Source organism: Solanum verrucosum, unplaced genomic scaffold (assembly GCF_900185275.1).
Source record: "Solanum verrucosum unplaced genomic scaffold, falcon-dt-bn FXZP01000235.1, whole genome shotgun sequence".
Taxonomy (NCBI): domain Eukaryota; kingdom Viridiplantae; phylum Streptophyta; class Magnoliopsida; order Solanales; family Solanaceae; genus Solanum; species Solanum verrucosum.
This window is the reverse complement of record NW_026019948.1, coordinates 1,412,447-1,436,498: the sequence shown is the minus strand read 5'-3', so window position 1 is coordinate 1,436,498 and position 24,052 is coordinate 1,412,447. Positions and strand designations below refer to the sequence as shown.

Below are 24,052 nucleotides of genomic sequence, written 5' to 3'. Positions count from 1 at the left end.
GAAAGGAAGAACTCTTATATCGTACCCCCCACGCCTCTCATCCATTCCCCACGTCTTTCAACTATACAGTTTGATTTTATCTAGTCTGAACTCAAAAGTGCAATAATGAAACATGTCTTATGCAACCCCATTAACACTACTCACATTTACACAACTAAAACATCTTATGTTGAGCAAGAACTGCATAACAGCAGACCATCCACACTAAATAGTTAGCAATGGTGCCGAAAAAAATAATTCAAAGCTCACATACAACCATATTCTACTATGCTACATGGACATGAGAAGATATCCCTCCACTACTGATGGAGAAAAGGAAGAAAGAAGAAACAAAAAGGCTTAGCGGATTCTAAGTACAAAAGACTCCTATAATATAACTTGCATTGAGCTGACAACACCATCTTGTTGTAATATCGATCATATGATCTTCTGAGTACCTACAAAGTAAAATAAAATAACATTGACTTCCCAGTAACCATCTCACACTAGATGACAGTTGATGCAGTAGAATGAGGAGTTTGATCTATTGCCCAATAATATATATCAGATTCGAAGCTTGGTGAGCAAATTACTGTGGTTCATCACATCTTGCTGCAACTGCCAATCAGCACTTGCTGTGCGTCATGAATTTCTTTATGATCCATGCACATTCACCAAAGCTCTTGGCAAATGCCTTTATGATACATCATAGTCAAAAACTGAACAAAACCTGGCGAGCAGCAGCATTAGGCAATTAGCAGCGCATGCCACTCTTTTTCCCAATGCGGTATTGCCCACATAGACTAGCATCACACCCATTCAGAGTTTGTCTCTTTGGGCACCACCAGACCAAGTAGACAAAGAGAAGGATTAGGTGCAACTGAGAGCATAGAGCAGGTATCAGATGACTGTGGAAGGATGAAGAGAAGCCTTGCCCACATTGAGTTTACGGCTGGGATTTTAATTACACCAGCACATTCCCTCTGCTTCAAGTATGATACAAAATCTTGAAACTGCAAAAAAGCAAATTTTGACATTTAAGTCCTCTAAACCAGCTACAGTTACAATATGTGAGCAGTCATTGCAAAAATAGAACACTGAAAAGTAAAAAGTAAATGGAGAAATATTCTCCTTAAGGTCCCATGTCTGCACACATATTGCAATCATGGATAGACCTAGTGGAAAAGTTGGACACTGGACTAATTATTTTTCAAACAGCTGGAAAAAAAAAAGAACACAAAATCCTGTATCTGAATCCTCTCTGAAATGATTTTCATTGGCAACTCTTTCTAGTTCCTATTTTAGGTGATTACACACACACAAAATAAGGTATATACCAAGTAAATCTGGAAGATACACAGACATTTTTCATCTACTATCTATCGCGTTTATCATGACTGCATTCACTGGTAATGAAAACTGAAAGGAGAGCATGATCAACTTACGCCCTTATGGTCCATTGGAGAAGAAGGTAGCAACCAGCATATCTCCTTCTGTTTCACATTAAGTTAAAAAAGAATGTAAGTCATGGATCATTTTAATATCGAAAAAAATGAGCAAGAACTGATACATATACAAACAGTATAGCCTACATTATATGATAGAGATGACAACGACAATTATCAAAAGGTGCTAATATATGCTATTTAAATATGATATGCAGAATATTCCTTCATAATGTTCAAGACTCACTTTGTGGGGTGGTGTACTACAAAATGTTGATTTGACATGCCGAAAATCAGTACGTTTGGTCATATCCAACTTCGCAGGCCATCTGCACAGGTATCCAATTTAAAAACAGAATATTTAAAAATCAAGTGTCAGAACATCAAAGGAACTGAAGTCCTTACTCCGTCGGCTCAGCACTGGCATTTGGATACCTACAAATATCTGACTCTACTCTTTGGGCATAAATCGTGCAGTAATGAACTCCACTTTTACTCAAGGAGCCCTGCCAACGACACTGCAAATATTGTTTAGAACTTTCTGAATTTGAAGGTTCAGATAATGGAGGCGGGGGAAGAGGAGGTGGGGAACTAGGTGGAGGAGGAATATTAGGTGGGTCAGGGTAAGGTGGTGGGGGTGGGGATGAAGGTAACGGAGGCTGCAAGACAGGTGGAGGTAACGGGGGTAATGAGTCAAGCTGAGGTGGTGGTTGTGGTGGTAAAGACGTCACTGGTGGTCGAACAACAGGCACAGCATACATATGATCAAATGGTGGCATGGAGGTGCCTCGTATTTGCGACAGTGGAGTCACAGAAGCAGGTATAAATGGCGGTGCAACTGAACAATGATGAAGATTAGTAGGCATTGCACCAGATGGAATTGGATTTGGGGGCAAGTTATGGTTCAAACCACGTGAATCCCACCCACTTGGGGGAAAATACATTGGGCGCGCAAAGGGCGGAGGTTGTGCTTGATGTGGTGGTGCAATAAGAGGTCCTTGAATTAGCTGTGGTGCTGCAGCAGGAAGTGTTTGAACAGGCGGTGGCACAGTAGGAGGTCCTTGAAGAGGCTGTAGTGATCTAGGAGGCGCTTGAGGAGGTGCAGGATTGCAAGCAATGATTGCCGGTCTAGAATGTATCTCTGCTTCAGATTTCCTGTGCATCCACATGTCATTAGCAGCACCAGAGAATATATGATTACCTGCACAAATCACCAGGAGAACAATATGACAATGAGCATCAAACTACTGTAGGAAAGAACACAACTAGAATAACGGAGAAGTACCTCTCGGGGATGGAACTGGAATCATCATCTCGGTTTTTCCAGAACCAACTTCGGGCATCCCTCTGCTTGCTACATGTGTCCAGTTAGACTGAAATGCATATCCAGCATGAGACATGCTACCTTGTTCTGGATTTAGTCTGGGTGATGTGAGCTCCAGAATATTACCTTCATTTTTTACAGGAACATGAACATGATGCTGCCCAGAGTGACTGTTAGAACAAGTGGAGGAGAAGCTCAATAGTTAAGCCCAGATCATGATTCACGGATAAGACATTTAAAAGCTATAAATAAAGCATGAAGCTTTCTATGTATACAGGTACCAAAAGGTGAGAACAAACGAGTGTTACGAATTGAATAGCTACTAGTATTTTTTTAAAAAAATTAGGTAAAGCTTAAGTCTGTATTGACTATTGAACTTGTGAATAGAATGTCGAATGTAGAAAAGTTTTTGAGAAGTGGTGCTGCACTCTTCCACATTTTAAAGTAATTCTGTCATTTTATTTGTGCAATATACGATATGTGAAATTGCTGCTGACATCTCTTATGTACATGGACCTCGATCGAAATGCGATACTTAATATATTGCCCCTTCATCTCTTACATCATTCCCTAATGTCTGACCCCTCTTCTCCTGTCATGGCATCTCCCATTTAGTCCATAAAAGTGATATTCCACTTCCCATTCCCAATTCAGAGTAAGGTGAGAGATTGTAAAGGTTAGAGTGTGAAGAGGTAAGGAGGTAAATTTGAACTTGTAACAGAGCATATCCATTATTTCCATTATAGAGCCAAAAAGAGCTCTGAATAGAGATGATCACATTCAAGTAATAGGAAAAAAGATTAGAGGAGGTAGAGAATGCAGAAAAGGTGACTAAGGCAAGAAGCAAGAAGGGCTGTCACACGGAATGGAAGAAGTATGTAAGCAGCAGTGGTGGCAAGTAAATGCTCCTTCAGATAATTATATGGAGGGTTGCTGCAAAGGCCAAAAGGAGTTCTATCGTTGGATTGATTCCAAAAATCATCAATCCAAAAATCGGTGCCCTTGGTTCATCTTAATAACACTTTAGTATTGAAGAAGGCACTATATTGTAGTTGTTTCCCATTTTGATTGGCAAGACTAGCAGCGGAGCTAACGATAGGCTGGAGGTTTGGAAACAGACCCTGGAATCTAAAGAATTTAAGTTGAGCAAGACTAAGACAGAGTACTTGCACTAGAGTACTTGGAGTGCAAGTTCAAAGAAATAACTCACGATGCAGATAAGGAAGTGAGTATTGATACACAAGTCCTCCCCTAGATAGGAAGTTTCAGGTATTTTGGGTCAACAATCCAAGGAAATAGGGAGATTGGCGATGATGTTACACATAGTATTGGAGCGGGGCGGATGAAATGGAGACTCACATCCAATGTCATGTGTGATTAGAATGTGCCTCCAAGACTTAAAAGGTAAGTTTATAAAGTGGTTGTCAGACCAGCTATGTTGAATGAGACAAAATGTTGGACAGTCAAGAACTCGCACAATCCAGAAGATGATAGTAGCGGAATGAGGATATTGAGATGGATGTGTGGACATACTAGGAGAGATAGGATTAAGAGTGGGGATATTTAGGACAAGGTGGGAGTAGCCTCCATGGTGGACGATGAGGGAGGCAAGGTTAGAAAGAGCAAACTTTTATTCACATAAATTAGGCTTCAAAACGGCCCCTAAAGTGCGGCCTAATTCTTTTTTACGCGCCTAACACGTGAAAATTCTTTCGATAAAGAGTGGACCATCTCATCTAAAAGCTTAAATTGTTAGATAGAGCACACTTTTAAGTACTTTTATTCATTTGTTATGTAGTATGCATATGTGCACATACCATTCATATTAGGGAAAAGGGACAAATATACCCCCGAACTATCATAAATGGTATGTCAATACCCTCCGTTATACTTTAAGGTTGTATATACCCTTACCGTCAATATTTTGGATCATCTATACCCTTAAGACTAACAGATTGACACATGGCATCATCTAAATAACTTACCTGATTTTATTTATTTATTTATCCAAAAAAATTGAAAACCCACCCATGGCCCAAATTAAAATATCATGACATTTAAAACTAAAAATAAAAAACATAGCTTTTCATCTTCATTAAAAATCAAATAAAAGGAGAAGTGTTCTTCAATTCATTTTCCAAATCTCACAAACAAAAACCTAGAAGCATATTATTTCAATCAAAATCAAGAAATCAATTTCATTTTTTTTTTGGTTCAAATCAATTTATTATTTGTTGAAAGGGGTTGAGAAAATACTACCACCATTGATGGACAAAGCTTCAAGCTTTAAAGTGGGTCTACATTCAAATCGAAAATTTCAAGCTCAAATCGATTTGTTATTGTTGTGCAAATACTCTTAATGAAGTGGTTGTGCAAATACTCAAATGAAAACCAAACACTTTGGAGAAGAGTGATAGGTGCCAAATATGAGAATGAAGACAGTTGGATGACTAAGATTGTGACCACACCTTATGGGATCAGTTTATGGAGGTCCATAAGAGCATTATGGGAGGAAGTTAAACCCAAATTCAAGATGAAAGTGGGGAATGGGAACAAGATCAAATTCTGGAAGGATGAATGGCATGAGAAAGGTAACCTGGAAACTCTTTTCCCTGATATTTACAATCTGGCAATGTTCCAACAAAGAACTATTGCAGAACTATGGACACCACAAGGGTGGAATTTCATCTTCAGGAGAGAACCAAAGGGAAGTGATAAGGTTGGCAGAATTCCTCAACTTGGTTGGAAACTTTACTGGACTTCAAGCATATGAGGATATGCTTTGGTGGAAAGGCAACAATAAAGGAGAGTTCAAAGTGCATTCAGCTTACAGGCTGATGGATCAATCAAGCCAGCAGAGTCCCATCTGGCCCTGGAAACAAATATGGAAGTGTAGAATCCCACACAAAGTCTCATGCTTTATTTGGCTCCTAGCTAAGGAAGCGGCCCTCACTCAGGATAATGTAATGAAAAGGGGGATAACCTTATGCTCTAGGTGTTTCCTATGTGGGGAAACCTTAGAAACTGTAAATCATCTATTTCTACACTGCAAATACACTCGGCAGCTTTGGAGGATTTTCTTGAGTCTTGAAGGCATATCCTGGACTATGCCTAGGAGAGTTACTGAGGCATTGTACAGCTGGGAGGAGGCAGGTGCCATTGCAAAAGACAGAACTAGATGGAGAATTATCCCTGCTTCAATATGGTGGGCAATCTGGAAAGAAAGGAATTCCAGATGTTTTGAAGGCATAGAAAATAGTGTGCAGGATGTTAAACTAAACTGCATTTTGTTGTTATGTTTTTGGTGTAATCAATTATACTCAAATGACACTGCCTCTATAGTTGATGTTTTAGACTCATTATAGAAATAGAGTAGGAGTGTCTAGAGTGCATTTGTATATAAGGTTTGAGTACAACCCATGTACTCTTGTGATATAATACATCGTTACCATTTTCAAAAAAAAAGGGTTTGAGAAAATACAACCACCATTGATGGACAAAGCTTCAAGCTTTAAAGTGGGTCTACAATCAAATCAAAATTTCAAGCTCAAATTGATTTGTTATTATTGAAATGTGTTGAAAATATTTTTGAAATAGATGATGTATAAAACACCCAATAACCTAGATTCCTACTGTGCTAAATGAAGATGAATTTAATTTTTTTTTGTTTAGCAAGCATAAAGCTACATATTTAAAAAAATTGAAAGACACAAGATTCACATAACTTGCAGGGATGTTAGTGAAAGTGAAGAAAATAGTAGTTTTAGTGAACAAGGCATCTTCTTCCTTGAAAGATGAGTTCTTGATTCCATGGTTATGGTGGGTTGAGAAGAATAAAGGGATGATTTTTAATGAAAATGAAGAGTGGATTTTAGCACCACCCATTTTGGTTGTGGGTCGGGTGGATTTTTAATTTTTGGGTAAAAAATAAATAAAATCGGGTAAATCATTTAGATGATGCCACGTGTCCATCCGTTAGATTCAAGGATATATACAACCCAAAAGAATGACGGTAAGGGCATATACAACCTTAAAGTATAACGGAGGGTATTGACATACTATTTATGATAGTTCGGGGGTATATTTGTCCTTTTTCCCTTCATTTAATGAAGCCAAAGACTTGTTCAACATTGTAAACATTCTCTTATGTACTTTGATTTTGTTAGCATTTCACAATTTTTAAAAATTTGCAAGCACTTTACAAATTAATCACTATTATTCATCATCATGAGGAAAATCAAACACCACAAGCTTCAGTCCAGATATAACTTGTGCTGCGGTTTCAAAAGCTATACAATCAACGAGATATATAATCAATGATATCCAGGTTCTGATCCAAATCTTACAGTGTTACCTTCAAGCAGATATTGTTAATGTAATATGTCAGACTCAAACTATTGATCAGCAAGGCAGTCCCAGTTGGGTTTTCAAAGAACATAATTTCTGTATTAAGGTTGTCCAAATAGAGTGTATCACTTTTCACCACAGGAGTATAAAGTATACAGAGAAGTTTTAGTTGGACCTCCAAAACATGATTTTTCCTATTTAAACTCTACACTCTTGAAGGATATTGCTATGTGGTGAATCATAACTTAAATATAAGGAAAGTTAACAAGGCAGATTTTGATGACTAAATACTTAACAGGACAAGATCATCCAGAAACAAGTTCCTCGTCTGAGTGGGAAAGACAGGACAAGTGTGTGTGTGTGTGTGTTGGGGGGGGATACGATTACATACCTGAATTCTATCTGGAAGAATAACCCAGGACAATCACGAAGGTTCTTCAGGAGAGTATTTGCAGAATCCATGCTGCTGCATTCAACTAGCCAACAAGAACCCATAGGCATATTTTCTCTCATTAACCTGATGATAGAACCTTTGTTGTCAATGGCAAGATTACAAATAGCCAAAAGCTCATCTTCTGTGATAAACAAGGAGCTACCATTTGGAATGCTAATCCGTAGTGTATTTGTCTGCATTGTATCTCCTCCGAAGAATCCAGTTTCACAACTCCCTGGCATATGATGACTATTATAGCCAGGATCATATTTGACATTATATTTGGTGCTCAACTGTGAAAGCAATGAAGATAGACGTGATATTCTTGGAGCGTGACTGTCAGAATGGTTCTCAAGCATGTTCTTGAAGTGAGATGTCCCAACAGTACTATTGGCACAAAAATTGCTTCCCGTACCAACATAAACAGACGTAGAGCTAGGTCTTATACCTTCAGTACGCATGGAAGCATTAGTTGGACCTAAGTTTAGGGGCTGAATGCAGTCACTCCTTACCTTACGCCAGTGCCTTAGATGATTCATCGCAATTGTGGCCTCCTCAGGTGTGTTGAACTCCATCAGCAATGCTCCTTCGCTGCCTAGATCAGTAACCATCCGAGGACCTTTTTGAAGTGCTTTTCTCAGCTCATGCACAACATCATCCTTCATCCAGCGGCTCTGAACACTTCCAACGTAAATATAGCAACTAGAACCAACACCGGCACTATTTATAGCCCCCTTAGTACCTAATCCTTTATCCAAGAATTTTATTCGAAGACCAGCACCCCAAAGAGAATTTCCTTGCATGATTTCCCTGGCTCTCACCGCATCCATAATGTTTTGGTATTCAACCAAAGCAAAACCTTTGATTGCAAAGAATGCAAATTGATTTACTGGACCAAACATCTCAAACTTATTTCTGACAAGAACTTCAGATGCATCAGGGCCTAAAGACCCCAACCATAGCTGTTTTGAAGCGAAAAAGATGTCTGCTGCAGCTGAGTCTCCATCAGTGTACCAAATCCCTTGATTTGTGGAAGAATGAGACAGTGGTAACCGCTGCATAGGTGACTCCATGGAACAGCTCATACCTCCTGCTGATGATCTTGAGGCTGGTAGAGGACGGTCCACATTAAGAATTCGGTGGTTCTCCATCATAACATGGTGTCCTCCATCAGATGAACTGTTTCTCAAATTCGATGGTGTTCTAGCAACAGGTGAAAGAATCTGCTGGTTATAGACCTCCATATGCACAGAAGGCCTAGTATTCATAAAATCTCCACACTCTTTAGAATCAAAAACTACAGACCTACGCTCACCACTATTAGTATTTGAACTCATACCGGAGCGGTGAGTTGATCCCAGAGGAACTGCTGGGCTTCTAGAAACTTCATGAGTTACTTTTTGAGCAGATAGCTCATGACACAAGTACTCACTTACATACTTTGCAGTATCCAGACCATCCTCATCACAACCATCATGAGGTCTTTCTGCCTTCACTTCATTCAAGAAAGACTGCAATACTCCTTCAAGAACTGTGGAAATATCTGAAACAACTTGAGAGGAAGCTGATTCACTTAATTTCTTAAACCTTGAGTAAATCCAACTCTTCAGAGAATGATCTTTCTCTACAGCCTGCATAAAGAGATCCAAAGATAGTGCATCTTGAGCAGAAGCTTTAGAGACCAAAGATATGAATCATAATTGATGATGGTGCATCTTGATCAAAGGCCTTGAAAACCAAATAAATCTACTATACTGAGTATCAGTTCCCCACGGGAGGAGGAAAATACTTTATTGAAACTAATAAACTTGCTGGAAAATTCCAGAGTGATCTCCATAACAAAATTGATTTTCTAGGGACAGTTCAAACATAAAAAGAATCATTTTCCCTTCTCAAAAAAAAAAAGAAACATTTTCCTCAAGATGACATCAAAAGTGAAGGATCGAATATCTAATATGATCATCTTACATTATTTTTTACTTGTGGGTAGCAATCAAGGATTTAAATATGGGATACATAACTTAAACAAGAAAGCTACACTTCTAGTTAAACAATTAAATTACAAAAAACTCCCCTCGAGGTTTATGTCTGTACCCTCCTCCTCCATTTCTGTTGAACTATAACAAAGTTTTCAACAATTCATTAGAAACATTGGATGTAGAGCTCACCTTAAATCAATTCTCCGAAGTTATTATATGATTAATGCAACAATTAACAAAGAAAAAATTGTATAAACTAACGCTGAGCACTCGAGGAAAATGAAGCAATGATCTCTAAATTGTGGTTTACTCAGCCGAGGGTCTACCGAAAACAACCTCTCTACCTTCCCAAGGTAAGGTTGCGTACACAACACCCTCCCCAAACCCCACTTGTGGGATTACACAGGTATGTTGTTGTTGTTGATCTCTAAGTTGTGGTTGTACTGTATTTAGGTAAAGCCTATAAATTTTTTAGAGAACAGGAAAACCAATATTCAGATTATATGTTTGAAATGTATGATTAAACCAAATTTCTGATGGACTTAAGCAAAGAAGCTTATAATGAATTCAAATTGAACAACCTCCTGAGGAACAAAAATTACTTAGAGGTAACCATGATCTACAAAACCATATGGAAAGTCTCAGACCTAAGCCATGAGTTCAAGTTTCTATCACCAGCTCTGCCATACTAGCAAACAAGGTAATTGCAACAAGAGAATACACACAATACAGTGAATCTACAGTGTTTCTGATTGTATGATTTTCCACAAGTAAACCACTTGCTAACAACCAGCTAACATGAAACAAAAATACTTCTAAAAGGAAAAAGAAAAGAAAATAACATGAAACAGACAAGTAGATGCACTGAAATAATATCAGAAACAAAAAACAGCTTAATTGTATAGGGAACTGAATAACAGCTCTAGCTGTTTTCTTGTTTCACCGATCAACTTATACAGCATCATAGTGGACTTTTCTGTGATGCTGCAAGTGATGGAAATAGAAACAATAATATTAAGCCCAGATGATATCTCAATATGTGGATCAAAGCATCAAACATTATGTCACAGTCTTGATCAAGAAACAATAAGTAACAGTTGTGCTATAAAGCTGCCGCACTCAGAAGCTCAGAAAATTGCTTTTAGATAAAGGGGGAAAAGGAACAATAATTGACTAGTTAATCCGTGCAAAGAAATTGTAAATAGAGAAGTATACCAGTCCTAATAAGCAGTTCATCGAAACAAGGGAGCGATTGTCTGAGCCTTGTTTGCCACATGAGGCAAGGCCATCATCCACATCCTTACTTTTGCTACTTGTTTCTGTGGCCTTCGGTGATGCTATCACAGGACTATTTCCTCCATTCCTAGGATGACCAACAGCATCATCAAGCCTGTTAGTTAACTGACGAAGTAAGTAATATCCTTCCCGCTTAGATTCCTCCGATCCAGTAGAGCCGATGAGCTCAAAACAAGTTGCAATTGAATTTTTGGGGCAAGTAAAGAAAATTCTGAGGAAACAAAGTACTCGGAACTCAGATAGCTTGAGCAGTACCGGTTGTTCCTTGTTTAAAATCTTTTGTTGGTACTCAGAAAACAAATGAGCATCCTGAATACCAAAATATTCCTTGTCAGCAATCTCGAGAACATCCTTCCCTTCAAAACAGGATATAAAGAAGGTGAGTGCATCACGAAAAACTGTGGTGCAAATTCCTCGAATAACTGACGATGTTGGTGCCTCAGCAGCAGCACTTCGACAAATATCAGCTAGACCAAAAATGCACACCTTAGCAGTGTCAAATGCAACACCGTCTGTATCTTCTCCTTTACCAATCAAAGCTAACTTCCAATTATGCATATTGATAACAACTTTCACTGCAGCTTCAAGAGCAGTGGGACAATACGAAGCAAATCGAGGAATAAAATCAGCCACTAGACGTTGTACACTTGTGCAACCTGCAAATCCAGAGTCATAGATGAAAAATGAAGTTCAAAATTTTATAGAACACTCAAAACATTTCAGCACCACCAAGGATACATTCAACAACGAATCAACTCCCTTTGGGAGTTCAGAAGCTACGTCAGTGCAATGATGTTCTACCAGGAATATCGATGACAATTCATTATAATGCAATTATTAAAGAAGATGATGAAAAAAATAACTATAGATAACTGAATAAAAGTTAACGCGGAGTGGCAAAAAATCATATCATCCTACTATATATTATAAGTGGAAGCCCTAAATTGAAAAGTTCATAGACTAAAATGCCTTTTAAATGATGATTGACTTTTATGCCCATAAACATCATATATCCCTTCAACTTCAATATCAAAATATCTAAAAATATTTTATTATGAATAACAGTTACTTTAATGATGCCTTGAGTCTTCTGTATTTTTTGCCATTATTATACTACTAGTTCCTGGACACGAGTCCATGTTTATGGAATACATGAAATTAGAATGTGTGTCATGAGTTGCACGAAACTATAGAGTAAAAAATTAAAGAAAAGAGTGCTTAGAGATATACTTATTCAACAATAAAATAAAATACAAAGACATCTGGATGGTTTGGTACAATTGAAACATCAATCTGATGCTAATCTCCTCAAATGTATAAAATAAAAATGCAAAGACGTGAAAACTGAAAAGGAAGAAAATATTTTACTTCCATACATTCATAGAAGAAGAAAAAGGAACGAAAATCAAGCGATTATAAAAAATGTTCACCATGAGTGGCTAATAAGAATTTACAAACAGAAATACAGGAAACAACCCGTGAAAAGCCATATAACTCACACTCACAGACACAAACTTGTCCTAGCAACCTGTCAGAGATCCGAAAGAAAAACGAATGTGATAAATATTTGATTTGCATGTCTACTGACGGACTAAAAACAGATCAACAAAGACGTAATTACAAATTATAGTAATTGATAACGCAAAATGATACAAGAAACTTGAGCAAATCTGAGAGACGATAGGCGAGATGCAATGGAAACTAATGTCGTCGCCATCTCGATTTCTCTTTCCAAGGAAATCACCAAAATCTCTCTTTCGTAACAGAAGACATAATGGCATATATTATTTTTCTGTAATGATCGATCTTAAATAGGAAAAAGAAAGTTAATTAAACCGGAGAATTGTATCTTAAACATTATGTAAAAATTTAAGGGGCATTGAATGGATTCTTCACCGGAAAAGAAAGAACAGGAACTGAAGCGGCAAGAAACCAAGGGACCGGATGAAACCCACCGGAAGGAATTAGGATGGAGATTTTGGGTAAAATAAAGAGATACATTTATAGAATTAAGCGGCTCCAGTACATACTATATTCTTTACCCTCCACTGATATTACAACTCTTCGTTATCGAAGTCTACAACTCTTCACCTAATTTTCATGTACAAAGCAATGAATAGACATTAATTGTTCATTTCCAAAAAAGGGTACTCCCTTCGTCCAATTTTATGTGGCACGTCTTTCTTTTTTAGCCCATCCCAAAAAAAATGTCACCTTACTATAATCAGAAACAATTTAATTTTTAAATTTCTCTTTTACCCACACAAATATTTAAGGAGTGTTTTAGACCACAAGTTTCGAAAGTCTTCATTTTTTTCTTAAATGTTGCGTCAAGTCTTACAGTGTCACATAAAATGGGACGGAGGGAGTAATAGATTACACTAAATGCTTGGCAGAACATGGAATTCACGGCAACTATAGTGAATTTTCACTTTAATTGATTTATATATATAACATGATATCATTACTAGTAATATTTTAACTTAGTATAGGATTAAAATAGTAATCCAACTTTGCACTTTGCAGCTTTCCCACTTTTAATAATATGATGATGATAATGATTTAATCCAATATTAAATTCTATAAAAACATACCAAAAGACACTATGAATATTTACACACATTGAAAGGAATTTTATTAACAAAAAAGAATCAAATTGTAAGGGTTAGACTATAGTTATGAGTCATGAGGTAGTGTGGGGGGGCAATTTAGATCATGTATGTTGATTGAGTGGAGGAACTGCTGACTAGCCAAAATATAACAATCTCAATTACCCATACGGACATTCAGGACCGCATCCCCCTCTTTATATATATATAATCAAATTTTATTTGCTTCTTTTGTTGGTGTGATTCTTCTGCTCTTTCTTTTTTTGGTTAAATTTTCATTTTTCCCGTGCAAACCGTTTTTGCAAGTATAAGGGTATTTCTTTGTAGGAGAGTTGCTCTTTTTTCTTTTAAGTTCAATTTTGATGAACAAATTAGATAACAATATCTCACGTTCGCAACTACTAGGCCATTATGTGGCAATTGGCAAGCAATTGGGCGAACTAAGTTTGAGAATTTTTTTATTATTCTAGAAGTTGGTATATATTCTCTTTTATCAAGTAAAATATTTCATTTATACTAACAAGGCCAATTTGGTCGTATACAAGAGATATATCAAAAGAGGAGAAACCTACAAAATATAATTCTCTCCATAAGCTACTCAATCCTCTATACAAATAGGAATTGCATGGATGCACCAAAAAAATTAAGGGATCAAAGACTACTCCTCAATTAATCAAAGCTTAACTCCACCCCTACAAAAGCTCTCTTATTTCTCTCCGTCCAAATGGCCCACACTAAAGCACGAGGAGTGATATTCCAAGCCTTGTGTCTTCTGCTAGCCTCACTCTTCCAACTAAACATCAACTCCTTCACTGAATTTGGCATTGCCCAAGAAATGTCAAACCATTTAACGATATCCCACCATAACCTCGTGGTTGTTTTGCAATGTAATAAAAATATGATCCACATCCTCACCTGCCTCATAACATGGTAAACACAAACTTATGCAAACAACCATTCGTTTCATAAAAAGATTCTCTATCATCGAAATCACTCCTCTTGTAACAACGAGAAAATCACACCTTCCTTGGCACCTTAGGTATCCATACTGAATCATACGAAAAACTATCCTTTGTCCTAGCCAGAAGATTCTTATAGGACTTAAGGAAGAACACTTTGTATTGCCCAACTCCCAACTTAAAGCATCGGGTCTTTCGACTGGCTCGCATTGGTTGTGAAGTAAAGAGAGTATAATATAAGCACAACCACCTTCCGATCTTGGAGGTTTCTCCTTAACCTCAAATCCCAAAAGGTCCAACCCCCGTGTCCCCCTAACTTGCTGAAAAAATAATTCCCTTTGGCAAGAGACCCTATACAAAATTAAAAAAACCACCCTTTCGCACCAAAACTCCACACACTCTCATCCTTAACCTTAAAAGTAGTATTGTTTTTAAAGGATCCCCACCCCTTCTATGTTCCTCCAGAGCTCCATATTTATTCGGTTATCACTCTCCCCATAAATCTTCTCCCTCCACCCCAAATCTCCACAACTATCTACCAAAAAATACTTTGTTATAGACCTTCAAGTTTTTAATCCCAAGTTCTCCCTACCATTTAGAAGATGTCAAGGTCTCCACCAAACTAAGTGAAAGTTCTTTTCACCATTTGTTATATCCCAAAGAAAGTCTTTTCGTAGCCTTTCCAACTTTCCCAAAACAATGGTAGGTGTACTGAACAAGGACATGTAGTATGAAGGGATACTCAATAAATAGCTTTTAGTAAGCACTTCTTTTCCTCCTTTGGACAAGTATCGTCACTGCCAACCTGCTAACCTCTTCTCTACCCTATAAATGAGCGGATTCCAAATGCTGAGATGTTTGTTCGACACATCTAGAGGTAATCCAAGGTAGGTAGTAGGGAGAGCCCCTACCCCGCCATGCAAAACTTAAGCAAGCATGCCAATGTTATCCACTACATTGACGAGTAAGATCTTGCATTTTCTTACATTGATTTTAAGTCATGGCACCACCTAGAACCAAATTAACACTTGTCCAAGATAGTCTAGTTGCACTTTCTGAGATTGGTTTTAAGTCACGACACCACCTAGAACTATGTTAACACTTGTCCAAGGTAGTCCAAATGCATTCCATCAGCAACATAGAACACTAAAGTATCAACTGCAAATAAAAAATAGGCAATCAACACAGTACCAACACCACGAATCGCACCCTTCAACCCCTTGATATGTCTGGCTAATACAACATTGTGCATCATTTTACTTAAAGCTTCCATCACCAAAATAAAAGGCATAGGTGATAAAGGATCTACCTACCTTGAACCCCTTGAACTACCAAAGAACCCATACAGATTATCCTACATCAAAATCGAATCTCACAAAAGACATGCAAACTAACCCACATCCTTCATTTCTCCCCAATGCCCATCATCAACATAATGAAATTTAGGAACTACCAATTTACATGATCATAAGATTTCTAAAGATCTAACTTGCACAAAACACCCAGCTCACCTTGTTTCTCCCTCGAATTTACTACTTCATTAGCCACCAAAGAAGCAACCAAACTTTTTTACCTTTGACAAGCATTTTGCGAAGCTGAAACAACCTCATTCAAAACACTATAAGTTTGTTAAAAATCGTAGATGCTTCCCACCAGACTAATAGGTTTGTAATCCCTAATACTATAATTGTTTTCATTCTTAGGAATAATGACATTGATTAAAACATTCAAGCTCCTTTAAAAATTACCCCTCTCTTGGAACTCATCAATAGTATTCAATACATCATGTTTAACTTTATCCAACAATACTGAAAGAAAACCAAAGTGAAACCATCTGAACCTAGATCCTTGTCACCCACACAACACTCTATCACCTCATGCACTTTCTCCTTGTTAGTCGCCCTCTTTAACCATTCACTATTATCCCTTTAGAAAGTGCTTTTTCTATGACATAATAACATGTATGTCCTTTGTAAGATAAAGTAATGTAATTTCAAATAGTATCTAACAACCTTAATTTAATTGTTCAACTATGTTGAAATCCAATATTTTTGAACTAAAATTGTCACCAAGAAATAGGATCAATGAACTTGAAGTATTTGTATACTTAAATTTCCATTTTATATATATGATCCAACATACTTTTAGAATATGTATAAAAAAATTGTGTTGATTAGTACAGAATGTATGTGCGACGTACATATCCAAAAACTAGTAGAAATACAAGCACAAGTGCAATAACTGTCATACAAGCCAACCGGTCACTATGAGTGTGTTCCACAGAACAATTGGTGACACTTTAGATAAAATGAAATTGCAACGGCTTTCACTGAACAATTGGCACACTAACATCATTTGAGCAAGAATAGCATGAAGGGTAGATCTCGTAGAACAATTGGCACAGTTATATGACATTTAAGAAAAAACGATAGCAAACACAAGTACACGTCACTGGGCTAACTGTCATAGTTACATATGTCTAATCCTTCAATAATTGAGGAATGAACCATGTTACTCTAAATATAGGAATTCAGAATCCTGCAATTTGCCTCCTCATTCTCTATTTGTCATTTGCTTTCTGGGGGCAAGAGAGGATTTTCATAAGCAAAAGCAATTAGTGTCGCTCTCTAAAGGGTAATCCAAAGCCCATTGTATAATTTTTTGGCACAACCAATTTGAGAATCTTTGTGCTTAGTAAAATTTTACCATTCTCAAAGGAGGTGGAGGAGGAGATTCTTGCGGGATAAAAAACCAAAAGATGACGGCAAAGAGGAGTATTGCCACTCAAAGAGTAATAGGCATCCATCTTTCAAATTCATGTTTGAAGAAGCAACCCTTCTCGCTTGAATAACACTTGAGTCATTCCTCCAAATAATATGCATTTTTCGGGGGGGGGGGGGGGCCTGAACAACATAGCTTAGCATCGCTTCAACCATGAGAAGCAGTAAATTAAAACACACTCTTGTATGCATCAGTTGCGTGCATTGAATCTCTCTGGTCGGCTTGTTTATAATTTAACTTAGTTCTTTTTTCTTCCTTACTTTAAAAAAATGATAACAAGGTAGTTTACTGTTGAATAGGAAGTAAATGAGATGTAGTTCTTCCTTTCAGTCTGACATGAAAAAGAAACAAACTCTCCACATTTAGTTTCACTCCTTCAACCTCTTCTCTTTTCACTCCAACCAAACGAAGTTTAAATTTCTAGAACCTAGGGTTCATGAAACATACAAGGGGGAAATCCCAGAAATGCCTAAAAACACTTAAATTCATACAATTAATCAATTTCACAAAATTACTAGTTCTTATCCTTCGAATAACAACAAAGAGAAAAAGAAGCTGTATAAACCTCATTCCTATTCTGACTCTTTAGCAGGCAATTGAACAAAAATAGCATTCAAAATCCACTCTTTCAAATTTCTCGATGAAAACACCCAACTTCACAATCTAAAATAAAAAGAACCACATGATATCTTAGCAAAAAACGTGTTTTATACAAACCTCTCGAGGCAGTAAGGAGAGAAAGATATGCTTGTTCGAGTTCGACCGAAAGACGATCATCGTTCTGTGAGATGCAGAATTTAATGCGTTTGTAGCACTCATAAGCATTTCGAATCTCTTCTTGGTTTCTTCTCCGTCGGAGAATTTCATCCTGAGATAGCGGTGGAGCAGCGTTGCTCTGCTGGAAAGTTAGCGCCGACTGCTGTTGAGGCAGCGGTGGCGGTGGTTGCGGTGGAGGAGGAGGAGGAGGCGGTGACTGAGGCAGCGGTGGAGGTGGTTCGTAGAGCTTCCGTTTCTTCAGTGGTTGCTCCGTCGTCGCCATGGCGGAGGGACGGGAAAGAGGAGGAGGCGGAAACTGAGTGGGGACACGCTCAGTCACGGCTTTCGGCTGTATTTTACTCGGTGATTAACAAGTAGGATATTTATATTCCCAAGTGTAATTAAAATATGTAATTAGTAATTACCGTCTATACCAGCAAATTTCATTCCATATTCATGTATAATATATGTTTGAAAATTGAAATTTGAGGAGATTTAACTTAGGTCCTTTGGTTTCGGTTTTAGATAGGCCAAACACACATACAAGCCTTTTTACTTGGTCTCGAATTTTATTTTGGCGCTTCAACTTAATGTAGCTTTATTTTAATTTTTGATTTCATTTTTTATGTATCATTTAACTACAAAAGATTTTTATCTGATATATATAACTGTTTTGCAGGTGTTAGATGAATATATAACGAAATATAAAAAACATTCAATTAAATTAAGCCACGTGTTTTATTTTTTATTCCATGTCATCCGAATTAATCTAGTCTGATAAGATTTAAAAAAAGTCGTTATAAACTATTTTCTCCAAAAAAAATACTCTCATAATTGCTTCTATAAGACAAACCTAAGTCTCTAACCTATAATGTAACCCAACAATCGTTTCTAAATCCTCACCCTGAGGAGATAAAGCCCTCAATTATTACTGGATTCGTCATCATTCAAAGATTATAATCATGTTTTAAGGCCTTTTTATTATTTTTCTTTATATTTTGTGTTGCATCTGAAAGATAAGGTTACGTTTGTGTCTTTGGAAAGGAACTTTGATTCGTGTTGCTTGCTGGTAAATGAATCGATTATTCGAAATTTTATTTCTTTGAGACATTATTTTACTTGGTAGATATATATATATTTAGCTTTAAAAATAGCTAAATAAGAAAGAAGGATAGATGAAGAAAATAAAAGAATAAGTCAGGTAAGTCGGTGACAAAATAAATGAGGAAGAAGTGAAAATAAAGGAAATAAATAGGGAAGAAGGTTGTTAACCGTAAAAGGGTCAAATATTATTATTAAAAAATTTCTCACGCACTTTAAAGGTGAGCAATTTCATCAATCTTTAGTCAACATTTTATGTTTAAATGATGCATGAGAAATGAGGTTGAAGGATTAAAATAGAATAAGATTAAGTTGGAGTTTCAACACAAATTTTAAGAGCAAATTAAAGAGGCGATGTATGTATTTGGTCTTTTAGAAAATTTAATTCTCATATTAAAACATAAGTTTATAATCAACATGAGTTGTTGTGTAGTGGTGAGACTGTTCCACCCTTAACTAGAGATTTCGTGTTCGCCACTTTCGTTCGAATATCACCCCAAATAACCTGCAATGCACGATTTGAATTTAATCAAAATTTCAATATAGACTTAGAACATCAGACGAAAAAAAAAACATAAGCTAGTGTAGTATTTGGTTGAAATTTGAGAAAATTTAACATAAGTTGATATTGATTATTATTTTTTTACAAATAATATTTGTATAAATCATGCGAGAATTTTTGTATTACTTTGCAAAGGATATAGTATGAAAGACAAACATGGTATTAGTAATAAATTACTATATTATAGAAGACTCTAGGAATGACTACCAATGGGCCAATAAGATTACTACTAATGTCCAATATACAACAACAACAACATACCCAGCGAAATCCCACAAAGTACTAATGTCCAATATATTATATATAAATTACTATACTATAAATGACTTAAATACTCCATATTATCTATTACAATAATTAACAATTATTTGACACTTTAAATTCTATCAATGTCATATAAATTAGGATAAAAAACCTAACATATAATATTTAAATATATTTAAAAATAATATAAGTAATACTATACATTACAATAATTAACAGCTTAATTATTTAAAACTTATATAAAAAATTTAATTGACTCTCTAAATTCTATTGGTACCATATAAAATGGATTATATAATAAACATATATTGTTTGAAATTGACGAAAAAGAAACAATAAATTACAATAATTAATAAAAAAATTAGTCCACTCCAAAAAATCTATCAATTAACAACATATATTATTTGAAATTGACGAAAAAGAAACTATAAATTACAATAATTAACAAAAAAAATCTCTCGACTCCAACAAATCTATCAATTAATGCCACATAAATTGGGACACGGCAAATAACATATATTATTAAAAAATTAGGTTCAAAATGTACTAAAAAATACAACAATTAACAACTTAATATATTAAAGAGACATATAAAAAAGGGTTAATATTTGAAATTCTGCATCTGCTACATAAATTTGAACAAAGAGAGTAATAAATATTATTTTCAAAATTATGTTAAAAAAAATACTACAAATCACAATAGCTAACAATTTAAAATATTTTTAAAATCATATAAAATTTTCAATAACTTCTCAAATTCCATAATATGACATAAATTTTTTTTAAAAAAGTGTTATAAATCATAATAAATAGTGCAATATTTAAACTACTTTAAAGGCATTATAAGTTGTAATAAATAATACAACAATTTAAATTACTTAAAATTTAACGACTTTAATTTCTTTTTTAAATGTATTAAAATTTTGGTTAATTGTCAAAACTTTACATGTGCCACATAAATTGGGACATGGAGAGTCACACATATTTTTTAAAAAAAATTACATTGAAAGTATTCTATCAATTAACAACATATATTGTTTGAAATTGACGGAAAAAAAAACTATAAATTACAATAATTAACAAAATAAAACTCTCGATTCCAACAAATCTATCAATTAATGCCACATAAATTGGGACATGGCAAATAACATATATTATTAAAAAATTAGGTTCAAAATGTACTATAAAATACAATAATTAACAACTTAATAGATTAAAGAGACATATAAAAAATGGTTAATATTTGAAATTCTGCTTGTGCCACATAAATTAGAACAAACAGAGTAATAAATATTATTTTCAAAATTATGTAAAAAAAAAAGTACTACAAATCACAATAGCTAAAAATTTAAAATATTTTTAAAATCATATAAAATTTTCAATAACTTCTCAAATTCCATAATATAACACTTAAATACTACATATTATATATTAATTACTATACTATAATGACTTAAATACTCCATATTATCTATTACAATAATTAACAATTATTTGACACTTTAAATTCTATCAATGTCATATAAATTAGGATAAAAACCTAACATATAATATTTAAATATATTTAAAAATAATATAAGTAATACTATACATTACAATAATTAACAGCTTAATTATTTAAAACTTATATAAAAAATTTAATTGACTCTCTAAATTCTATTGGTACCACATAAAATGGATTATATGATAAACATATATTGTTTGAAATTGACGAAAAAGAAACAATAAATTACAATAATTAATAAAAAAATAGTCGACGAAATTGACGAAAAACAAATTATAAATTACAATAATTAACAAAATAAATCTCTCGACTCCAACAAATCTATCAATAATGCCATATAAATTGGGACATGGCAAATAACATATATTATTAAAAACTTAGGTTCAAAATGTACTATAAAATACAATAATTAACAACTTAATATATTAAAGAGACATATAAAAAATGGTTAATATTTGAAATTCTGCATCTGCCACATAAATTAGAAAAAATAGAGTAATAAATATTATTTTCAAAATTATGTTAAAAAAAAGTACTACAAATCACAATAGCTAACAATTTAAAATATTTTTAAAATCATATAAAAATTTCAATAACTTCTCAAATTCCATAATATGACATAAATTAAAATTAAAAAATAATATATATTGGGCCCCGTGCTGGCACGGGGTCCTATATCTAGTAGATTTAAGATGCCAAAACCAACAAACTTGTTTGGCCAAATTTTAAACTCTATTATTTGAGAAGTATACTTTTTATTAGAAGTGTTTTTTTGAACAAAAATGTTTTTATACATTAACTATTTGGGATCCGGCTCCCCTCCATTACCTCTTCCCTCTATTTCGTCAAGTGCACGTCTAGATTAGAGACATGTGTCATATTTAAAGTTTAAAGATCAAGAGTATATTATATTAAGAAATATGATAATCATAGTTAAGTCAACTAATTTTAGAAAACTACTCTTCAAATTTGGTAAGGATTACAATATATTATATACAAAATTTGATATTTATTAATATTGTTAATTTAATATTATATTTTTGTATGTAAATTAAAAATATAAGATGAAATTAATGATATTAATAAATATCAAATTTTATATGGAATATATTGTAATTCTTATCAAATTTGGAGAGTAGTTTTTTAAAATTAGTTGACTTAACTATGATTATGATATTTGTTCATATGATACAATCTTAACCTTTAAACTTTAAATATGACACATGTCTAGATATGCTTGACGAAATGGAGGGAAGGGATAATGGAGGGGAGCCGGATACCATTTGTGTTTGGACAATCAATTTAAAACCACTTTTGTCCATATCAGAGGTCTAATTTGTGCATGGCTAACTTGACGCCGCTCAGTAGTTGAGACTTGAGAGGCAGCAACCTTTAAACGGTAGTATGTAGAGAAGAATGCTGAGGCAGCCAAGCAAAAGCTACGTGCTCGCCCTAAAATATGAACTTTTGAGTATATCTTCTTCATGAGTGCCCATAATTTCGTGATTTGAGGCAAAATTTGGGATTAGGTCAGTCTTCTTTAAAGAGCCCTCATGATATTGTTATGCTAATCTCTCTTAATTATCATTTGATTACAGAATTGACAGAACCAATTTTACAATCATACTACAATAGTTAATTTTGCTTTGTTGTTCGAGTTAGCTTACACACACCTTAGTTAATTTTGTTCCTATTGTTCGGATTAGAGTGCGTACACCTTAGTTAATTTTGTTCTTGTTGTTCGGATCAGCTTGTGCACATCTTAGTTAATCTTGTTCCTGTTGTTTGGATCAGCTTGCACACACTTTAGTTCCCGTTGTTCGTATCAGCTTGCGCACACATCCCACCAACACATGTACCGGGTCATACTATCCACCAAGGTTGGGACAGATAAGAAGAAAATGGCGTTTTTGTTTTTATCTCCGCTGAGAATTGAATAGTTCTGGACCCACTTCAGTCACACCTTGGGTGCAAAAAGTTGAGTTTTTCCTGGTTGTACTGTAATTTGTATAGTTTTAAAGAGAAACAAAAGCTTCAATGGGAAAAAGAAGTTTGTGACTTTGTGAGCATTCGCTAGACAACAAGTCCAAGTCCCTAGAGATGATTTTGGACCTCAAGAATTCCAAGTCTTCAGTCAAAAGTTCATGTTCTCATACTGTAAGTACTTGAAAGTTCTAGTCTTCCAGTAATTTTATAGAGACAACAAGCCATGATTCATTTTTTAACTTTTTTTAATCTTCTGTTCTGAGTAACTATTATATTTGAAAAATAAGTGTTGGTTAATATGCAATATTGTAGTTTTTCAGATTTTGCTACACTTGAGAAAAATTTGAATTGCATTGTGTGCACCTACATGACTTGTGTAGTTTCTTAACTTATTTGATAGTTATGTTAGAGATATTCTCCATCACAATCTGTCAATGTAGACTGTAGTTCAATCAATCGTCAATCTCCAGCTCAAATCTGACCAGTACACAACATGTGTCACCCCTGCTGTTCTTTGAATTAGCTCCTCCCAATCGTATCTTTCCCGAGATGAAAGAAAAGATTGACAATTTGCCATAATGTCTCAAAACAAGGAGGCCATTGAGAAAGTTATCGATATGATAAACATGTGCTAAAAAAAACCTTCTAAACCGACCCCCCGCTAAGCAATTAGGAATTTTCTTTCTTAGAATTAGAAGAAAAGGATTGAAATGGCTGTTCCAAACTT

General features: G+C 35.0%; 1 protein-coding gene across 1 annotated transcript; it reads right to left on the bottom strand.

Annotated features, from left to right (window-relative positions):
- Positions 1-227: 227 nt before the first annotated feature.
- LOC125812864 (uncharacterized) lies at positions 228-18,246 on the bottom strand. Its single transcript, XM_049492323.1, has 8 exons — positions 17,870-18,246; positions 10,723-11,459; positions 7,487-9,159; positions 2,710-2,918; positions 1,830-2,625; positions 1,672-1,753; positions 1,425-1,472; positions 228-992 (listed from the first exon to the last, which is right to left on the bottom strand). Exons 1-8 carry the CDS (start codon positions 18,189-18,191, stop codon positions 789-791), a joined length of 4,071 nt encoding a protein of 1,356 aa, XP_049348280.1. The 5' UTR covers positions 18,192-18,246; the 3' UTR covers positions 228-788.
- Between the last annotated feature and the right edge of the window lie 5,806 nt (positions 18,247-24,052).